The sequence below is a fragment of the Salvelinus alpinus genome, chromosome 30, assembly GCF_045679555.1.
Source record: "Salvelinus alpinus chromosome 30, SLU_Salpinus.1, whole genome shotgun sequence".
Classification (NCBI taxonomy): domain Eukaryota; kingdom Metazoa; phylum Chordata; class Actinopteri; order Salmoniformes; family Salmonidae; genus Salvelinus; species Salvelinus alpinus.
In genome coordinates, this window is record NC_092115.1 from 10,858,509 (window position 1) to 10,879,421 (window position 20,913).

The following is a 20,913-nucleotide window of genomic DNA, read 5'->3' on the forward strand; positions in this document are numbered from 1 at the left end:
TGAATTGGTCCACCCACACAGACAGCGTTGTGAAGAAGGCGCAGCAGCGCCTCTTCAACCTTAGGAGACTGAAGAAATTCGGCTTGTCACCAAAAGCACTCACAAACTTCTACAGATGCACAATCGAGAGCATCCTGTCGGGCTGTATCACCGCCTGGTACGGCAACTGCTTTGCCCACAACCGTAAGGCTCTCCAGAGGGTAGTGAGGTCTGCACAACGCATCACCGGAGGCAAACTACCTGCCCTCCAGGACACCTACACCACCCGATGTCACAGGAAGGCCATAAAGATCATCAAGGACAACAACCACCCGAGCCACTGCCTGTTCACCCCGCTATCATCCAGAAGGCGAGGTCAGTACAGGTGCATCAAAGCAGGGACCGAGAGACTGAAAAACAGCTTCTATCTCAAGGCCATCAGACTGTTAAACAGCCACCACTAACATTTAGTGGCCGCTGCCAACATACTGACTCAACTCTAGCCACTTTAATAATGGGAATTGATGGAAATTATGTAAAAATGTATCACTAGCCACTTTAAACAATGCCACTTAATATAATGTTTACATACCCTACATTACTCATCTCATATGTATATGTATATACAGTACTCTATATCATCTACTGCATCGTGCCATCTTTATGTAATACATGTATCACTAGCCACTTTAAACTATGCCACTTTATGTTTATATACCCTACATTACTCATCTCATATGTATAGACTGTACTCTATACCATCTACTGCATCTTGCCTATGCCGTTCTGTACCATCACTCATTCATATATCTTTATGTACATATTCTTTATCCCTTTACACTTGTGTGTATAAGGTAGTAGTTGTGGAATTGTTAGGTTAGATTACTTGTTGGTTATTACTGCATTGTCGGAACTAGAAGCACAAGCATTTCGCTACACTCGCATTAACATCTGCTAACCATGTGTATGTGACAAATAAAATTTGATTTGATGATTTGATTTGATTTGTGCTACTACCATGTTGTGTTGCTAATATGTTGTTGTCATGTTGTGTTGCTACCATGCTGTGTTGTCATGTGTTGCTGCCATGCTATGTTGTTGTCTTAGGTCTCTCTTTATGTAGTGTTGTGTTGTCTCTCTTGTCGTGATGTGTGTTTTGTCCTATATATTTTTATTTTTAATCCCAGCCCCCGTCCCTGCAGGAGGCCTTTTGCCTTTTGGTAGGCCGTCATTGTAATTAAGAATTTGTTCTTAAAACTGACTTTCCTAGTTAAATATGGGTTCAATAAATAAAGAGTTTCCGCTCTCAAAATCCATACCATTACCAACTCCTTCATTTCATTGGTCATAAATCTTATCATTAACGCTGAATGAAATGGTCACTTCTGAGCTTGTTTTTAATTAAACTAAATGAAAAATGTTGCCACCCCTCCCACGTCAGCGCAAGCGAGCTGATGTTAGACAGGTAAATTTGCAGAATCTGGCGCATGGGGTTGAAAAATGCCAACTAACGTGCGTTTGACACTTGCGCCGCCTTAGTGCCTGCCGAAAATAGGGTCAGATAGAAATGGCCGCCACTGGCCTTTGCTGGTCTGTATATAAAAAGCCTTCTCTAACTCTCAGGGCATCCCTGACCTCAGACATGTGACGGGATTGAGGCTAAATGGGGGACATCAGATCACCAACAGATCAGAAAGATTTACATTGTTTGGGAATGATTGGATATTTTTACTGTGGAGCCAGAACAGATTGATCTCAGAATGATCCCAATTAAAACACCAGGGCCCAGGGCCGGTTCCAGGCATAAGCGTTTACTAGGGCCCCCGGCCGCTAAATGGGGGGCGGATGACTCGGTCTGGTCTCAAAATTTGGTTGCGCATCGGCAGTTTCTCTCTTGTTATGTCAGTCACTCAATTAGCCATGTCAGCTAACAATGTTTTGATTGGTAGTTAGTCTATCCAGCTATCTAAACTTAATCATGGCCGAATACCGACCGGGCATGCAGGGCACGTGCCCAGGAGCCCTGACCTCCAGGGGGCTCCCATTGATGATGTTAGTCATTCTCACTCAGATATCATATTAACGGGGAGTAATTCATGACAAAATGTGTAGAATTGAAGGAAATTAGCTGTAAAACTGCACATTTTTTCTCTCTGCCCAATGGCAAAATGAGTAGAAATGAATCAAATTTTTTATAACATTTTAGTTTTTATCTCCGCCCCATGACAAAATGTGTAGAATTGCAGAAAATAAACTTCAAAAGTCTCCACCGTGAAGAGGGTGTTTGTGTGAAAATTCACTAGCTTTCTTTGTCATTCTCAGCATCTCAGTTCTCTCACTCTATCTGTACTCTTACAGGTGCAGCTCCATCTGTAAGTGGCCACTCAAAAGCTGACATAGCAGCATCGTAGTTACAACGGGCCCATGTTGCAATGCTTTGATTCAATGTTCTGATTCAAACTCAATCCGTTAATTAGTCATTAAGACGTCGCAGCACATTATCCACCTACAGGGGGGATATCATTTTCTTACCCCTGTGACCAGACGCAGGTGACGGTGCAAATTACATCATCCCGGGTCATTACTGGTCTCGTTGGTTGGCAGAAACCTCAACCTAAAGCTATGTAGCTATATAGGCTAATTCAGTCCGATAAACCTAAGTTAATATGAGCTTATCCAAGCCTAAAGTATCCCCGGCTCCCAGAGCAATTCGTAAGAGCAGGGGGTAAACGACTTGTCCATGGCTCGTATGCTCTAGCTAAGAGCTACGGCCCCAGTTCTCTCCAGTGTCACTTTGTACTCAAGCCAATCACTCGCCCACACTGCACTTAAGTTGGGGTAGCAGGAGGGTGTAAGGTTACACTGTTGTATCGGACATTAAAGCTGCAGTGGATGCATTCCAATTTGACGTTTGCGTAGACTTGAGCAGAAGTCCTTCTATGCTGATTTAGCATTCAACGTTTAATACGTGGACGCAAATCCCTGCAGAAAATTGGATATTCTCTTAGTGGAGTTCCACATCTTTATTTTTAGTGAAACTTAAAACAAACCAAGAAACAAACAACGACCGTGCAGTACTGAGGTGCAACATGCACTCACTCAAAAACAATATCCCACAAAGCAGGTGAGAACAGGGAACCCTTAAGTATGATCCCCAATTAGAGACAATGATAATCAGCTGCCTCTAATCGGGAACCATACTCAATCCCAAAACATAGAAACAAAATGACTAGAACACCTCCCTAGTCACGCTCTGACCTAAACATCATGGAGAACCAAAGGCTCTCCATGGTCAGGGCGTGACAGTACCCCCCCCCCCCCCCAAAGGTGCAAAGGAGGGCTCCGGCCATGGAGCTGGGTTGGCCGCCGTGCCTGGACTGGGCACCGGGAGGCTCCGGCCTTGGAGTGGGACTGGACGCCGTGCCTGGACTGGGCGCCGGCGCAGAGGAAGGCTCCCACCATGGAGCGGGACTGGACGCCGTGCCTGGACTGGGCACCGGCGCAGAGGAAGGCTCCTGCGCTGGAGTTGGACTGGACGCTGTGCCTGGACTGGGCACCGGCGCAGAAGAAGGCTCCGGCCATGGAGCAGGATTGGACACCGTGCCTGGACTGGGCACCGGCGCAGAGGAAGGCTCCCGCCCTGGAGCTGGAGTTTTCGGACTGTTGACCGTCGTTGGAGGTTCCGGACTGGGAACCGTCGCCGGAAGCTCTGGACTGTGAACCGTCGCCGGAAGCTCTGGACTGGGAACCGTCGCCGGAAGCTCTGGACTGGGAACCGTCGCCGGAAGATCTGGACTGTGAACCGTCGCCGGAAGCTCTGGACTGGGAACCGTCGCCGGAAGCTCTGGACTGTGAACCGTCGCCGGAAGCTCTGGACTGTGAACCGTCACCGGAAGCTCTGGACTGGGAACCGTCGCCGGAAGCTCTGGACTGGGAACCGTCGCCGGAAGCTCTGGACTGTGAATGCGCACTGGAGGCCTAGTGCGTGGAGCCGGTACAGGTGGCACCGGACTGGTGACACGCACTTCGGGGCGAGTGCGAGGAGCAGGCACAGAACGTACCGGACTGGGGAGGCGCACTGGAGGCCTGATGCGTGGGGCCGGCACAGGTGACACCGGACTGGTGACGCATATACTTCAGGGAGAGTGCGGGAAGCTGGCACAGGACGTACCGGACTGAGGAGGCGCACTGGAGGCCTGATGCGTGGGGCCGGCACAGGTTGCACCGGACTGGTGACACGCTCTTCGGGGCGAGTGCGGGGAGCAGGCTCAGGACGTACCGGACTGGGGACACGCACTTCAGGGCGAGTGCGAGGAAGAGACACAGGACGTACCGGACTGGGGAGGCGCACTGGAGGCCTGATGCGTAGAGCCGGTACAGGTGGCACCGGACTGGTGACACGCACTTCAGGGCTAGTGTGGAGAGCTGGCACAGGGCGGACTGGACTGGGGAGGCGCACTGGAGGCCAGACGCGTGAAACCGGTGCAGATGGCACCGGACTGGTGTCCCGCTCTTCAGCACGCCTGTGCTGCAGCATTCTCATTGCTACCACCTCTCTCCGGAATCTTTCATCAAATTCCTCCTCTGACTCCCAAACAGGCTCTGGCACTCACCGCTGCTCGACCGCCTGCTCCATGTACCCCCCACCAACAAATCTTGGGGTTTCTGTGGCCGTGGTCCCCGGCGTCGTCGCTGTCCTTCCCTGCTCCTTTGCGACTCCCGCCAAGGAAAGGTCTCGTGTCCTCTCATGTACTCCCAAGTCCAAAAGTTCCTTACCTCATTTTCACGCTGCTTGGTCCTTTGTTGGTGGGATATTCTGTCACATTCTTCAAAATTAGCGGACCAAGGCGCAGCGTGATTGGAGTTCCACATCTTTATTTTTAGTGAAACTTAAAACAAACCAAACACCTCCCTAGTCACGCTCTGACCTAAACATCATGGAGAACCAAAGGCTCTCCATGGTCAGGGCGTGACAAATATTCAGGGCGTGACAAAGTGGTATGTTATTTATGATATGAAACTTATGCTGTCATAAATATAACTACATGCGCTAAAAAAAAATCTGGTATATTCTTTTCAATGCAAATGGATTGTTATAAGAAACCAGACAACAGCCTTCTGTAGGGAGGGGTGTCAGTCTTCTGTAGGGAGGGGTGTCAGTCTTCTGTAGGGAGGGGTGTCAACCTTCTGTAGGGAGGGGTGTCAACCTTCTGTAGGGAGGGGTGTCAGTCTTCTGTAGGGAGTGGTGTCAGTCTTCTGTAGGGAGTGGTGTCAGTCTTCTGTAGGGAGGGGTGTCAGTCTTCTGTAGGGAGTGGTGTCAGTCTTCTGTAGGGAGGGGTGTCAGTCTTCTGTAGGGAGGGGTGTCAGTCTTCTGTAGGGAGGGGCGTCAGTCTTCTGTAGGGAGGGGTGTCAACCTTCTGTAGGGAGGGGTGTCAGTCTTCTGTAGGGAGGGGTGTCAGTCTTCTGTAGGGAGGGGCGTCAGTCTTCTGTAGGGAGGGGCGTCAGTCTTCTGTAGGGAGGGGTGTCAGTCTTCTGTAGGGAGGGGCGTCAGTCTTCTGTAGGGAGGGGTGTCAGTCTTCTGTAGGGAGGGGTGTCAGTCTTCTGTAGGGAGGGGTGTCAGTCTTCTGTAGGGAGGGGCGTCAGTCTTCTGTAGGGAGGGGTGTCAACCTTCTGTAGGGAGGGGTGTCAGTCTTCTGTAGGGAGTGGTGTCAGTCTTCTGTAGGGAGGGGTGTCAGTCTTCTGTAGGGAGGGGTGTCAACCTTCTGTAGGGAGGGGTGTCAACCTTCTGTAGGGAGGGGTGTCAGTCTTCTGTAGGGAGGGGTGTCAGTCTTCTGTAGGGAGGGGTGTCAACCTTCTGTAGGGAGGGGTGTCAACCTTCTGTAGGGAGGGGTGTCAGTCTTCTGTAGGGAGGGGCGTCAACCTTCTGTAGGGAGGGGCGTCAGTCTTCTGTAGGGAGGGGTGTCAGTCTTCTGTAGGGAGGGGTGTCAGTCTTCTGTAGGGAGGGGCGTCAGTCTTCTGTAGGGAGGGGCGTCAGTCTTCTGTAGGGAGGGGTGTCAGTCTTCTGTAGGGAGGGGTGTCAACCTTCTGTAGGGAGGGGTGTCACTCTTCTGTAGGGAGGGGTGTTAACCTTCTGTAGGGAGGAGTGTCAGTCTTCTGTAGGGAGGGGTGTCACTCTTCTGTTGGGAGGGGTGTCAGTCTTCTGTATGGAGGGGTGTCACTCTTCTGTAGGGAGGGGTGTCACTCTTCTGTAGGGAGGGGTGTCACTCTTCTGTAGGGAGGGGTGTCAGTCTTCTGTAGGGAGGGGTGTCACTCTTCTGTAGGGAGGGGTGTTAGTCTTCTGTAGGGAGGGGTGTTAGTCTTCTGTAGGGAGGGGTGTTAGTCTTCTGTAGGGAGGGGTGTGGTAAGGTGGCGTGAATTAAGGTGGCGTGAGGTAAGCAGCCACTGAAAGCCACTGCAGCAGGTCACCACATGAGAATCTCATTCAGACTCCCGTGGGATCCCTGTGGCGTACCACTACACTCCCTGACATGGACACCTGACCTGACATGGACACCTGGATCAACCTGTGTCCCCTGTGGCTTAGTTCGTAGAGCACGGTGCTTCCAACACCGAGGTTGTGAGTTTGATACCCATTTGGGCCACACGTGTGATAAATGCATGATTGTACGCCTTTTAGGATAAAAGCGTCAGCTAAAATGGCATATATTATTATATACCCACAGACACCTACACAACAAACAAATTCACGTACAGGGACTGAAATGTACTCACAGTAACACACACGTACAAAAACACACATAACTTTTCATACATTTGTGAAGTGCATGGAGACTTTTTAAATACTGTATAATAAATAAGTAATATATACTTAATAGATAACAATGTATATATAATTTAAATCCACCATGACAAATAAACTATAAACAGCACATATATCAGATCTCCCGCATACCAACCACTAACACATTGTGAGGATCATGCTCAGGTAAATGCTTTGGTTGCCCTCTCTCACACTCTTCTTAGTGCTGACCTGTCATCTTAGCTGACCTGCCATAACCTTACTTGCTGATTGGTGGCGGGATTAGTTTGGGGGTGGAGTTAAGAATCAGACCACCAATCCCCCATCTGCTTCATGTCCTGGAGTGGCCTCCAGCAACTCCTCCCAACCGTAAAGTTTTGAAGAAGCACACCACTGTTTTATCTCTTTCACTCTGCACACATCACGGGAACAGGCCTCCCTATTAACATCAATGGGGCTGTAGTGGAGCCGGTCGAGAGCTTCAAGTTCCTTGGTGTCCACATCACCCATGATCTATCATGGTCCAAACACACCAAGACAGTCATGAAGAGGGCACGACAAAACCTTTTCCCCCCTCAGGAGACTGAAAAGATTTGGCATGGGTCCCCAGATCCTCAAAAAGTTCTACAGCTGCACCATCGAGAGCATACTGACCGGTTGCCTCACCGCCTGGTATGGCAACTGCTCGGCATCTGACCGTAAGGCGCTACAGAGGGTAGTGCATACGGCCCAATACATCACTAGGGCCAGGCTTCCTGCAATCCAGGACCTATATAATAGACGGTGTCAGAAGAAAGCCCATAAAATTGTCAGACTCCAGTCACCCAAGTCATACACTGTTTTCTCTGCTACCGCATGGCAAGCAGTACCGGAGCGCCAAGTCTAGGACCAAGAGGCTCCTTAACAGCTTCTATCCCCAAGCCATAAGACTGCTGAACAATTAATCAAATGGCCACCGGACTATTACATTGACCCCCCCCTCCATTTGTTTTGTACACTGCTGCTACTCGCTGTTTATTATCTATGCATAGTCACCCCTACCTACATGTACAAATTACCTCTAACCTGTACCCCCCCACAGTGACTCGGTACCGGTACCCTCTGTATATAGCCTTGTTATTGTTATGTTATTGTGTTACTTTTAATTATTTTTTACTTTAGTTTATGAGGTAAATATTTTCTTAACTCTTCTTGAACTGCACTGTTGGTTAAGGGCTTGTAAGTAAGCATTTCACGGTAAAGTCTACCCTTGTTGTATGTGACAAAAACAGTTTGATTTTTTGATTTGATTTTAAAACACACACACCTGCACAGTCACTTTATAAGCCATGAGTGGTACCTCATCATCACAACGCTACTTTATCTGATATGTGCGTGGTGACATCACACAGCTCTCATAATGCTCTAACAACTAATCCGACTGCTGTACGACATTGCCCGTCAGAGCCGGTTACTACACTTATACTGTATTGTGCCTCCCATTCGTGGCTCTAATACATTCTGACTCTGTTGTACAAACACCACGGCTATGGATCCCATAGATGCTAATAGTCTCTGCCTGAAAGGGTTTGCCCTCTACTGGCCGGTTTGCAGTCCAGGGACTCTGATCATCTGAGGGAGCAGTAATAATCCTATGTCTCAAGTGAGATAGATTAGCTAACACTAAGAGGAAAGGGAATACAGGGGTATTTATCACTAGGCTTGTAAACAGATCCAGGACATCAAAATAGAAAGGAGACGATCTGATGGACACGTTTTATGGCTGGCCTAGCTGACAGAGGTTAGTGGTACTATTAGATCACGTCAAGAGAATGATACAAGCCAGAAATGAAGCTCATTCATTCTCTCACAGACACAGTGTACATATTAGTGCCACTGTATCAGGTTTACTTAACACTTTTAAAAGTGTTGACAAATGAACACTGAAGGCAGTGCTATTTTATTCTAGTTAACTGGATTAGTGGGACTCATATGTAACACTTTCTGAGGTAAATGTACACTGGTGAATTTGTTGTGCACGTTAGTGATCTATTTCCTGTGGCCTTCTTTACACTTTTCCAAGTTGAAATGTAACGTCCCAGCTAACACTTCTAGGGAGACAGACCGTTCTTGTTATGTTACCTGTAATGTTCCCCTGATGTTTGAGTGTTCCGTTTTCTGTTAGTTAGGGGGACATTCTATATATGTTAGCAAAAAACCTCCTGAGAACCGACAGTATTTAGCATATTTTGGAGTTAGAGTTAAGAGAACATTCCCTTAACGTCAAACAGAACTTACCCAGACACGTTTCATGGTACGTTGCAAGAAGATTCATGTGTCCAGTTTTCTGAAGGTTAGGAGAATATTCCATCAACGTCACACAAACGTCACATGGTTGGTGAACCACTAACCCATTCATCACACTTTGTCTGACAGTAAGGTTAGGGATACCCACACAGTGCTTTCAACTTCCATATTTGACATACATGATTATATTGCACATGTTTATTCATACAGTAACAATTTTTCAACATGTCTTCACCTGGGATTTGACTTCACAACCTCTTGGTTCATGGCAAGTGGTAGGGTGTAAAGAAACATGTTATTAAAAAAAAAATGGAGAACGTTTCTTTGGAACCCTCATGCGACGTCCTAAAAATGTAAAACTTGGAACTAAACAAAAACCTTCACGGGACCATGACAGAACGTCCTATGTTTTAAACGTCATTGGACACAATACTTTTCTTGCAACAATCCCATGAAATGTCTCTAGATCTAATATCTAGAGAACATGGCAACCGTTTACCTCCCTTATCTCACCTCATTTGCACACACTGTATATAGATTTTTCCCCCCTACTGTATTATTGACTGTATGTTTGTTTATTCCATGTGTAACTCTGTGTTGTTGTTTGTGTCGAACTGCTTTGCTTTATCTTGGAAAGGTCGCCGTTGTAATTGAGAACTTGTTCTCAACTAGCATACCTGGTTAAATAAATAACTTGTTCTCAACTAGCCTACCTGGTTAAATAAATAACTTGTTCTCAACTAGCCTACCTGGTTAAATAAAGGTGAAATAAAAAAAATAAAAAAATGTTCTGTGTATGTTTGGTGTGACGTTATTGGAATTTTCTCCTTACCCTGAGAAACTGGACACACGTGTCTAGAAGATTAATACACACACCCACTCACAACCTTTCTTACGTCAAATATTGTGTTACTCCCTTATGGAGATTGGAAGAGTGAGCCACCTGGTAAGTCCAGCCAGGACACCTGGCCACACACAGTGATGCATATATAATGATGTCCAGGGATGAGAGGGTTACTAGAGTGAATAAGGATAACAGTTGCTTTGAAAACTCAGGCCCAAGAATCTGGGACAAGCTAGTTCAATAAGTTGAAACTGGATCCAGAGCTTTTGGCATAACCTCAAAAAGTTAATATTGGGTAATCTTTTAAACTCAAGGCTTGAGATTTATGGTTAGATAGGCTGTTCAATCGAAATTCAAGCGTATCGAGTGTTATCTGCAGCTGTTGAGAGTTTGGGACTATAAAGTTCTGTGTGCATTTTTGTTAAAATGTAGTTATTGACATGGCTTTGTTCTGTTCAATATTCTCTACCTAAATAGTACTCTAAATACCCCCAATTCATGTTGTTAAATTCAAAAGAATACAATATAAAAATTGCTGTCACCATTCAAACCAATAAGGGTTCTGAACTTTAAAGCCAATTATCTTGGAATCCTTGTTTTGCAGATAGAACCTTCTAGTTCCAAGCTGTCGTGTTGGTGACAACTCACGATGAATGATGTTGTGATGTTGTGTCAGCACTATTTCACGATAGTTGCTGGTTGAAAATACAATCAATACAGGACTTTAAAAAAAAAAATGCATGGGTGTTGTTTTTGCTTCACACATGACATTACATGAGGGAATAATTTTATAGACCAATACCAAAAGCCTAGCTTCAACCCTGACTGTGTAATATCTGCGTTATAGCGTGATTGAAATTTACAGGCAATGTTCCCACGTTTGCGGAGACTACATTCGCGGTATTCCGTCTCAATCGGAAATTACTTTTACATTTCAAACGCGCTATAATGCGGATCTTCTGCAGTCCGGATTGAATCTAGCCTAAAGAGATTTTAAAACCTCCGATAACCTTTCAATTGACTAATCCCACCCATTGCACCACCCCCAACCCATCCATAATCCTAACTGAAATCCTTCCGATTACACCCACCCCTCCCTTAATCTTAACTGTGGTCCCCTCTCCGCTCCACTCAGACCACTCCCAGACAAAAAAACAACTGTTTTTGTTTATTTTTTACCATTTTAAATTAAAACTATTGTAGTTAGTAACTTTATTGTTACCCAGAAATGATTTAATATGAAGCTCAAGATGGTTCTACTGGACCTTTAAATCACTGCAAAAAGTTATTCTACAAAGTTTTGACTCAGGGGTGTGAATACTTATGTAAATGAGATACAGTATGTGTGTATTTAATTTACAATAAATTTTCTATCATTCTAAATAACATGTGTTTCACTTTGTCATTATGGGGTATATTTAATGCATTTTGAATTCAGGCTGTAACACAACAAAATGTGGACTAAGTCGAGGGGTAGGAATACTTTCTGAAGGCACTGTACATAATTATATAGGCATTTATATGTACATTCATGAAAACAGTAATAATGTAATTCAGCAAGTAATATTTCATGATCAACCTTGTCAAACGCTTTGGATAACTCTAGAAAATTGCCAAGAGCGTTGTTGTCGAGGGCTGTAAAGATTTTATCCTCAGGTTGTAAAAGAGCCATATCTGTGGAGTAGTTTCTACGAAGAAACCATGTTGGTGATATCATATAAAATACAATGTTGGTTTAAATGTTTCAACATTCTTTTTTTACACCAGTTTCTCTGGGATTTATGAAAAACAATGGTATTACAGATATAGATATAGCCCGAGGCGTCACTACAGTCCCTGGTTTGAATCCAGGCTGTATCACATCCGGCCGTGATTGGCCCAGTGTCGCCGGGGTAGGCCATCATTGTAAATAAGAAGTTGTTCTTAACTGACTTAACTAATTATAATAAATTAGTTAAGGATCTTGGATCCACAGGTTTAAAGAGGGGGATAACTTTAAAATCTTTAGGATCAATACCAGTTGGTATAGATTTGGTGAATATTTACCTTAGAGGGTATATAAATCGAGGAAGACACTGATTTCACCAAAGAGGCACCAATCTCATCATGACCTGATTGTCACGATCGTCGTATGGTGGAAGAGAGGAGGACCAAGGCGCAGCGTGAAATGAATACATATTTAATTAACGAAGACGAAGAACACTTGACAAACTGTACAAAACGAACGTGAAGCTGTATAACAAATAGTGCTGACACTAAACACTACACATAGACAATCATCCACGAACTACCTAATGAATATGGCTGCCTAAATATGGTTCCCAATCAGAGACAACGATAGACATCTGTCTCTAATTGAGAACCAATCTAGGCAACCATAGACATACATACACCTAGACTAGACACTGCCCCATAAACATACAAAACCCCTAGACAATACAAAACACATACATCCCCCATGTCACACCCTGACCTAACTAAGATAATAAAGAAAACAAAGATAACTAAGGCCAGGGCGTGACACTGATGCTGATATCTTTAAGTTACCAATTACCTCCATCACCTCCGTTACATCACCACCTCCATTACATCAGGAGGATCAAACTGATGCAGAGAAGTGAAATGTCCCTTAATGTAAATCCAAAGGACATCCGTCAGTTTTTGCCGGACCCTGGTCTTTTCGTCTTTAAATAATGGATACCGCTTTTATGTCTCTGCATCCAGTATGAAATAAGTTAGAGTTCGTTTTGCGAGCCAATGCTAACTAGCGTTAGCGGAATGACTGGAAGTCTATGGTATCTACTAGCATGATAGCAGTTACCATAGACTTCCAGTCATTGTGCTAACGCAAGTTAGCAATTGTGCTAACGCAAGTTAGCAATTGCGCTAACGCTGTTAGCAACTTCCTTCAAACTGCATGCAGAGACATAAAACATAGTAATCACTGCACAGGAGGTTGGTGGCACTTTAATTGGGGAGGACGGGCTCGTGGTAATGGCTGGAGCAGAACTGGTGGAACGGTATCAAATACATCAAACACATGGTTTGATGCCATTCCATTGGCTCCGTTCCAGTCATTATTATGAACCGTCCTCCCCTCAACAGCCTCCACTGATCCACTGGGTTCATCTGACTCAGGGGAAGTAGATAAAGGGCTTCATTGCTAAAATTCTGAAGTATCCCTTTAACAGCGAGGAACACACAATCACAAAAAAATGTATTAAACACAACTAAAATAGCTTAAGGATCACTATAGGATCAATGTAGGATCACTATAGGATCACTGTAGGATTATAGGATCACTACAGGATCACTGTAGAATAACTGTAGGATTACTATAGGATCACTATAGGATCACTGTAGGATCACTGTAGAATCACTGTAGGATCACTATAGGATTATAGGATCACTACAGGATCACTATAGGATCACTGTAGGATCACTGTAGGATCACTATAGGATTATAGGATCACTACAGGATCACTATAGGATCACTGTAGGATCACTATAGGATTATAGGATCACTACAGGATCACTATAGGATCACTATAGGATTATAGGATCACTACAGGATCACTATAGGATTATAGGGGCGGCAGGTAGCCTAGTGGTTAAAGCATTGGGCCCGTAACCAAAAGGTTGCTACATCAACTCTGTCATTCTGCCCCTGAACAAGGCAGTTAACCCACTTTTCCAAGGCCGTCATTGTAAATAAGAATTTGTTCTTAACTGACTCGCCGAGTTAAATAAAGGTTAAATAAAAATATATATAGGATCACTACAGGTCTTCCAACATTAAATTGAGGCGTGAAAGCCATAGAAGCCTTTTTCCTGTTCAACAGTTGATTGCTGATTTTCCAAGTTTACTTTATATTGTTTGAAGATTCTTGGAATTTTCTAGTAAATCTTTTGTGATATCCGAAGTAGATGGCTAAATCTGTTCTCATACTTTTTGTAATTGGCACAATTCCGGGTGGGATTAGTGAGAAACTTTTGTTTTGTTTTCAGTGAGGATTTTTGGAGAGGTCTGACTAAGGGAAAGTAGTGGTGAAATATTATGAAATATCATCAATCAACATCTTAAAGTGCTCAGTATTGTTACATATTCTACATGTAACGCTAATATCCATTTCCACCGGTTCATTTGACAAAGAGAAGTGAAATATTGGTCATAAAACGAGTATTTAAATAACAAATACTTGAATACGGATATAGTTGAACCCAGGTCTAAATCAGACAACACGCAATACCAAATACAATGTGAAAACCAAACAATAACCAAGAAGTGTTTTACATTTTATCTGTTCTTTTCCCGACGATTCTACATGTTCAATCGCCACCACTGTCTACAGCGGGTTCAGTAATCATCATACAATGTCCTCATACGATTGCACTTCACTTGTCTCTATACTAGTTTCAGTCAGTCCACTGGCTTCAGTCTCTATACTAGTTTCAGTCAGTCCACTGGCTTCAGTCTCTATACTAGTTTCAGTCAGTTTCAGTTACGTCACTGGCTTCAGTCTCTATACTATTTTCAGTCAGTCCACTGGTTTCAGTTACGTCACTGGCTTCAGTCTCTATACTATTTTCAGTCAGTCCACTGGTTTCAGTTACGTCACTGGCTTCATTCTCTATATTGGTCCATGTGCACACTGTGGTTTCTGTATTTGCTGTGTTCTCTAGGTTTATTCCAGGTCCTTCACTTGAAGCAGACTCCATACTGGCTTTAGTCTTTATTGTAGCACAGGTTCCAATGCTGAGTGTGGTCTTTGCGCTGGTTACAGTCCCTGTACTAGTCGCGGTTCTGGAGATCATTGCAGTTCCAGTGCTGAGTGGGGGTCTTGGTACTAGAGCGGTCTGTGGTGCCGCTGCAGGTCTGGAAAACTTTTGTCCAGCAGGGGAGGAAGCGGGGAAGCTGCTCCCGGAGTTCCCGGCAACGCAGGCCGTACACCACGGGGCTGATTGCCTGCCCCACTTGGAACACCACGAAGTTGGTCACTGTGGCGGCCATATTGTGCTTCCACCTGGTGATGATGGGCACCAGAGGGAGCAGGTACAGGATCATCTGTAGCATGTGGATCAGGATGGTGCGGCGCCCGCTGCTGTTGGAGCGGGAGAAATGCCCCGCCCGGCAGCCCTCCATGTAGATGAGCACGTAGCTGGTCATGATGAGCAGTACCAATAACACCACCAGCGCCAGCCTGCTGAACCGAGACGCAGGACTCTCCAGCGTGGTGGAGCACACGGGGTCCAGCTCCACCACATAGGCCCAAGAGGACTGGGCGCAGGCCAGGACAGTGAACAGAACCGGGTTGAGCAGGGCCACGAACCAAGCCAGCACCATGACGGAAGATGAATGCGACGCACCAGCGTTGAGTAGTGGAGCGGCCGCAGGATGGACAGACAGGTGTTGAGGGCCATGAGGGTGAGAGTGATGCCCATGCCACAGCCTAGAGCCACCTGGAAGTCAAAAAGGACCCAGCAGGTCAGGCGGTTGATGGGCACGCGGAGGGCGCGGCGGCCGTGCAGGACGGTGCCCACGGCGTTGAAGCTGGTCACACAGGCACAGTGCTGGCACAGCAGAACGAAGCGGACATTGCGGCGCAGCTCGGCTGTGTGGAACACTGTCACCACAATGAGGTAGGTAAAGAAGAAGGTGGTCAGGAAGATGCCCCCGTGGACACACACTTTCACTGTGTCCAGCAGCCCTACGTCATCCCCAGATATAGTAGCATTTAAAAGGCCTGAGTAGAGGAAAGACACAGAAACCCTGAGAAATATCATGTGAAGTTAAACCACATAAAGGCATGAGTGAGATTATTTTGATACTTTGATAAACCACATAGGACGTCAATGACAATACAATGACTGTAAACCCAAGATAGAGCAAACTCATAGGTTGAGATGAAAGAAAAATTACAGGGAGGAAAAACAGCAGAAAAAAATGGCCAAATCTTACCTGTATTCTGTTCCACTGCCACATCATAGTTGGAGTCATTGGACATCGCTTCTGCTGATTCTGGCAGGTCACAGGGGTGAAAACTAAATTTGGAATTTGCAAAACCAAGTTAATGGTGCCAACATCTACCATATGGGTGTCTCTACTGTGGCTGCTAGCCCTTTGCTTCAGGTAACTGTGACCTATATCTTTGCCTCTATTTTCTGTCACGTGTCACCACCGGCATGCATTTAGTTACAGATTCTTTATCGACTGCCTCCTAATCTGTGGGTTTAGTGGAATAGACTGTTCTGAGAGTCAACACCTGCCTCTCAGCATAGCAAAATTCAATATTTAACAGTAGGTGGAGCAATTTATTGTGCTCCTAGGTGTGTGTGCTATGCTGAGTGTGTGTGTGTGGACATCTGACCTGCACCAGGAGGGTTTGTCGCTAGTGACTGTGAAGGTCCATGAGTGGAGATCAGACTGAACACTTTCCCTATTATTAACTAGAAGGATGTTAAAATGATTGAACCCTTTGGTCCTCAAGTTATTTAGCTGAGATAAGGATTTAATATAGAATATACTGTAGGTTTAAGTCATGAGCATGTTTAAAATATTGTTATATTTTAAACATTGTAAAAATACATAATATATATTTACAAAACAATATCAAATAGGAAGAAAATTGTTATGAGAACACAGCTGGCAGGTTTTAATCCTTTTATTTTTACCAAACGTGGCCTCCCTGAATCATTCCACTGAATGGTATTGTCCTGCTCGTGCAAAAATGTAAAAGGAAAAAGATTATGGCACATGTACAACACAACGCAACAGCAATTAAAAATGCATATTAACATCTCCAGCCATTGCCCCAACATCCTTTGCTGCCAGGCAACAGTCTATGAGACAAACTGTCTTCCAACACAACACAGCCACTGTACTGATTGAAAGACAAGAAGCATAACTAACATGAATTCAACAAACATTCAACAGTCATCATATTTGTATCAAAAACGACTTGTACTGTCTCCACCCGAGATCAAGCCGTCCTCTATTTCTCTGCATGGAAACCTCAAGGATCCTATTTAGAGTGTAAAGATAAAACAAACGTCATTTAAGTGAGCTCCCTGAATCAGAGCTCCAGTCCCCCTGTGCCACACCACGACCCTGGCCCGCAATCACCCCACAGAGCTGCATGTCTGTACAGAGCTGCTCCGGCCCAGGGTCTGACTCAGAACCTGGCTCTATATCTGCAGCGCGGCTCTCTGGGTCCTCACTGCGCTCCACCATTGTGTCCACATCATAGCGCTCCGGGTCTGTACAGAGTAGCTTCTGGCTCCTCTTCCTCCTGCGGCTGATCTGTTTCTGCAGCTGCAGCTTGCTGGTGAAGAAGACGCTCTTCCAGCCCAGCTCCAGGGCCAGGACCTCCACCTCGGCCGACACGGAGCCGCAGTGGCCGCGCACCGCTTGCTCCCAGAACTCCTCCGAACGACACAGCTGACAGACACACAGGGAACAGTGGTTAGGGACATAGACCAGAGTTTGTGGTCAATCATTCAGTCAGTTAACTCACCAGAGGTTTAAACCACAAACAAAAACAACAGATTCACTACAGAAAATAAACCAACAGAATATGGAAATATGAATATGGAAAACACATAACTACAGTCAGATATGTCCATGTAGTTACATAAGGATTCACATACAGTCTACATCAAAGGCAGTAAACAGTCTACATCACAGGGTTTGACTCCGGGTTGTATCATAACCGACCGTGATCGGGGGTCGCATAGGGGCGCACAATTGGCCCAGCGTCGTCAGGATTAGAGGAGGGTTTGCCCGGGGTAGGCCGTCATTGTAAATAAGAATTTGTTCTTAACTGACTTACCTAGTTAAATGAAGGTAAAAAAATAAAAATAAATAGGCAGTAATACTGTCTACAGTACATGCATGCACCGAGTCTCACACAGACAGAGTGGGTCTATTCACCTTCCTGAACCTGTGTGAGGTGTGTCCAAGCCGTGCCACGTCCTCCAGTTCCAGATGGGTCAGGATGTGGAGAAGCAGGGGGTCGGGCAGACGCTCCAGGTAGTCATAGTGGCCCTGACATAGTGCCTGGCTGTACTGAAGGATCCGTGGGCCAAACACCACACTCACCTGACCTAGGAAACCATCACACCAGAGGAGGCTGCTGAGGGGAGGACGGCTCATAATAATGGCTGGAATGGAGTCAACGGAATGGTATCAACCAGATGGAAACCACGTCGTTGATGTGTTTGATACCATTCCACTGACTCCATTCCAGCCATTATTATGAGCCGTCCTCCCCTCAGCAACCTCTACTTGATCACACAGACAGCACCTGTCAACAGAGTCACTTAGCCCCATGCTCACCAATGGGGACGTTGCTTAACTTTTTTGTGTGCTGTGCCCAACCTAGCCAAAGTCCGTTACAAGGGCAGTAGACCATGGGAGAATCTCAATTGCATTTCCTTGACTCCTCACGTCCCCTCTCCTTCTCAAACCCCATTGGATGAGAAAGTCAGAGCTCCCTCCCCTCTGACCATCTCCAATGGGTTTTGAGATTCTCCCAATCTCTCTGACCTAGCAACTAGGCGATTTCAAGTCTTTCTAGTAAAAGATGCTTAAAAAAACGCAACACCCGTGAATGGACACAATCTCTACACCAAGGGTCTCCAATCCTGTTCCTGGAGAGTTACCTTCCTGTACATTTTCAGGAGTGTAAACCTACAGGACAGTAGCTCTCCAGGAACAGGGTTGGAGTTAAAACCTACAGAAGGGTAGCTCTCCAGGAACAGGGTTGGAGTTAACCTACAGGACAGTAGCTCTCCAGTGTCTGGGTTGGAGTGAGAACCTACAGAAGGGTAGCTCTCCAGGAACAGGGTTGGAGAGCCCTGGTCTAGGCCATTGCCTCTACAACCTCTGCCCTCCTGGGAACTACCCTTCTGACACACCTGTGAACCTAAATCATGTGGGAACTGCCGACTAGCCGCCTGGAATAGTATCATTTAATTAGGGGTTGATTGGGTTACAATCAAAGCAGTCATTTTTAGCAAGGTAATTCGCTTCATTCGAGGGCATAGGGTTATTTTGGGCATTTACGCTATTATCTATATTGCTATTAGTGAGCTGTTGGGCTGTAAGTTGAGCAGGTGGGCTGAGGGCTACACTGGGCACCTTACTCTGAAGCAGGCTGTTATCCAAGTAGTCACTGTGAGACTCCCTCAGTTCTCCTGGCTTTGTGTTCCTACCATCTCTTCTCAAAGAAATCTTCCACCATCTCCAAATAACCTGAAAATATGAGTATTGCAGAGCAAGTGGTATTACAGTATTTACTTAGAACAATTTAGCTAGATAAATTGCTTTGCTGACTATTTGTTACGAGTGCTATTTACTTTTAACTATTAGTTGCAAGCTTTCTGGCATAGCCTTATTTGTTAGTTAGCCGAGCAAGCTACTACTAGATTATATTGCTATGTGTCTAACGTTAACGTTACTGACATGTACGTTATTATAGCTAGCTAACGCGTTAGCTAAACTAAGATTGAAAGATTACTGTAGCGTTAGAGAATGAAAGGGCAAGGCAGTAAATGGCTAGCTAAGAAATGTCTAAGAAAAAATGTTCTAAATACTTTACATTTTAGAGAGGACATAACACGAAAAGATTTACCTCTGTCTTGGTAACAGAAAATTGGAAGAAGTCTTTATTGGGTGCAGGTCCTTGACCACTGACTTCAAATAAACTTTTCCCCAGCAAAGTCGACATTTTGGACGCTTGGTTTGGGTTGCCATGGCAACGAAATGGTTCGTTAAATTCATTTCCACCGTGCTAGAATGTAACGAAACCCCTCCTGCTGCAATATTCCTTCCTGCCGCAACATGCTACAATGTAACAAATGCAAAAATTTACAACATCTTCTTGGTTTTGAAGTCACTTTTGCAGCTGTGTATAAATGAAAAGCTAAGTTTTCCTGGTACTTGAGTCAATGAAAACATTTCATCATAAAGAGCTATAGTGAATACAATTTTACTGAGTTACAGATCATATAATGAAATCAGTCAATTGAAATAAATTCATTAGGCCCCAATCTTTGGATTTCATATGACTGAAAATACAGAGAAAAAAAGGTAGGGGCATGGATCAGAAAACCAGTCAGTATTTGTTGTGACCATCATAGAGTTGATCAGGCTGTTGATTGTGGCCTGTGTAATGTTGTCCCACTCCTCGTCAATGGCTGTGCAAAGTTGTTGAATATTGGCAGGAACCTGAACACTGTCGTACACGTCGATCTAGACTCTAGAGCATCCCAAACATGCTCAATGGGTGACATGTCTGGTGAGTATGCAGGCCACGGAAGAACAGGGACATTTTCAGCTTCCAGGAATTGTGTACAGATCCTTGCGACATGGGACCGTGCATTATCATCCCGAAACATGAGGTGATGGCAGCGGATGAAAGGCATGACAATGGGCCTCAGGATCTCATGCAAATGCATTGTGCTCGTTGTCCATAGTTTATGCCTGCCCATACCATAACCCCACCATGGGGCACTCTGTTCACAATGTTGACATCAGCAAACCGCTCGCCAACACGACACCATACACGTGGTCTGTGGTTATGAGGCCGGTTCTACATACTGCCAAATTCTCTAAAATGACATTTGAGGCAGCTTATGGTAGAGAAAGGAACATTCAATTATCTGGCAACAGCTCTGGTGGACATTCCTGCAGTCTGCATGCCAACTGCACTCCCTTAAAACTAGAGACATCTGTGGCGTTGTGTGACAAAAAGTTATATTATAGTGTCCTTTTGACCCCAGCACAAGTTGCACTTGTGTAATGATCATGCTGTTTAATCAGCTTCTTGATATGCCACACCTGTCAGGTGGATGGATTATCTTGGCAAAGGAGAAATGCTCACTAACAGGGATGTGAACAAATTTGTGTACAACATTTTAGAGAAATAAGCTTTTTGTGCATATGGAACACTACTGGGATCTTTTATTTCAGCTCATGAAACATTGGACCAACACTTTACATGTT

The 20,913-nt window shown here is 45.2% G+C and overlaps 1 protein-coding gene across 1 annotated transcript; it reads right to left on the reverse strand.

Annotated features, from left to right (window-relative positions):
• Positions 1-16,555: 16,555 nt before the first annotated feature.
• LOC139560427 (F-box only protein 36-like) lies at positions 16,556-20,834 on the reverse strand. The gene is made up of 4 exons (XM_071377189.1): positions 19,541-20,834; positions 19,053-19,161; positions 17,839-18,011; positions 16,556-17,346 (listed from the first exon to the last, which is right to left on the reverse strand). Exons 1-4 carry the CDS (start codon positions 19,634-19,636, stop codon positions 16,960-16,962), a joined length of 765 nt encoding a protein of 254 aa, XP_071233290.1. The 5' UTR covers positions 19,637-20,834; the 3' UTR covers positions 16,556-16,959.
• Positions 20,835-20,913: the final 79 nt, after the last annotated feature.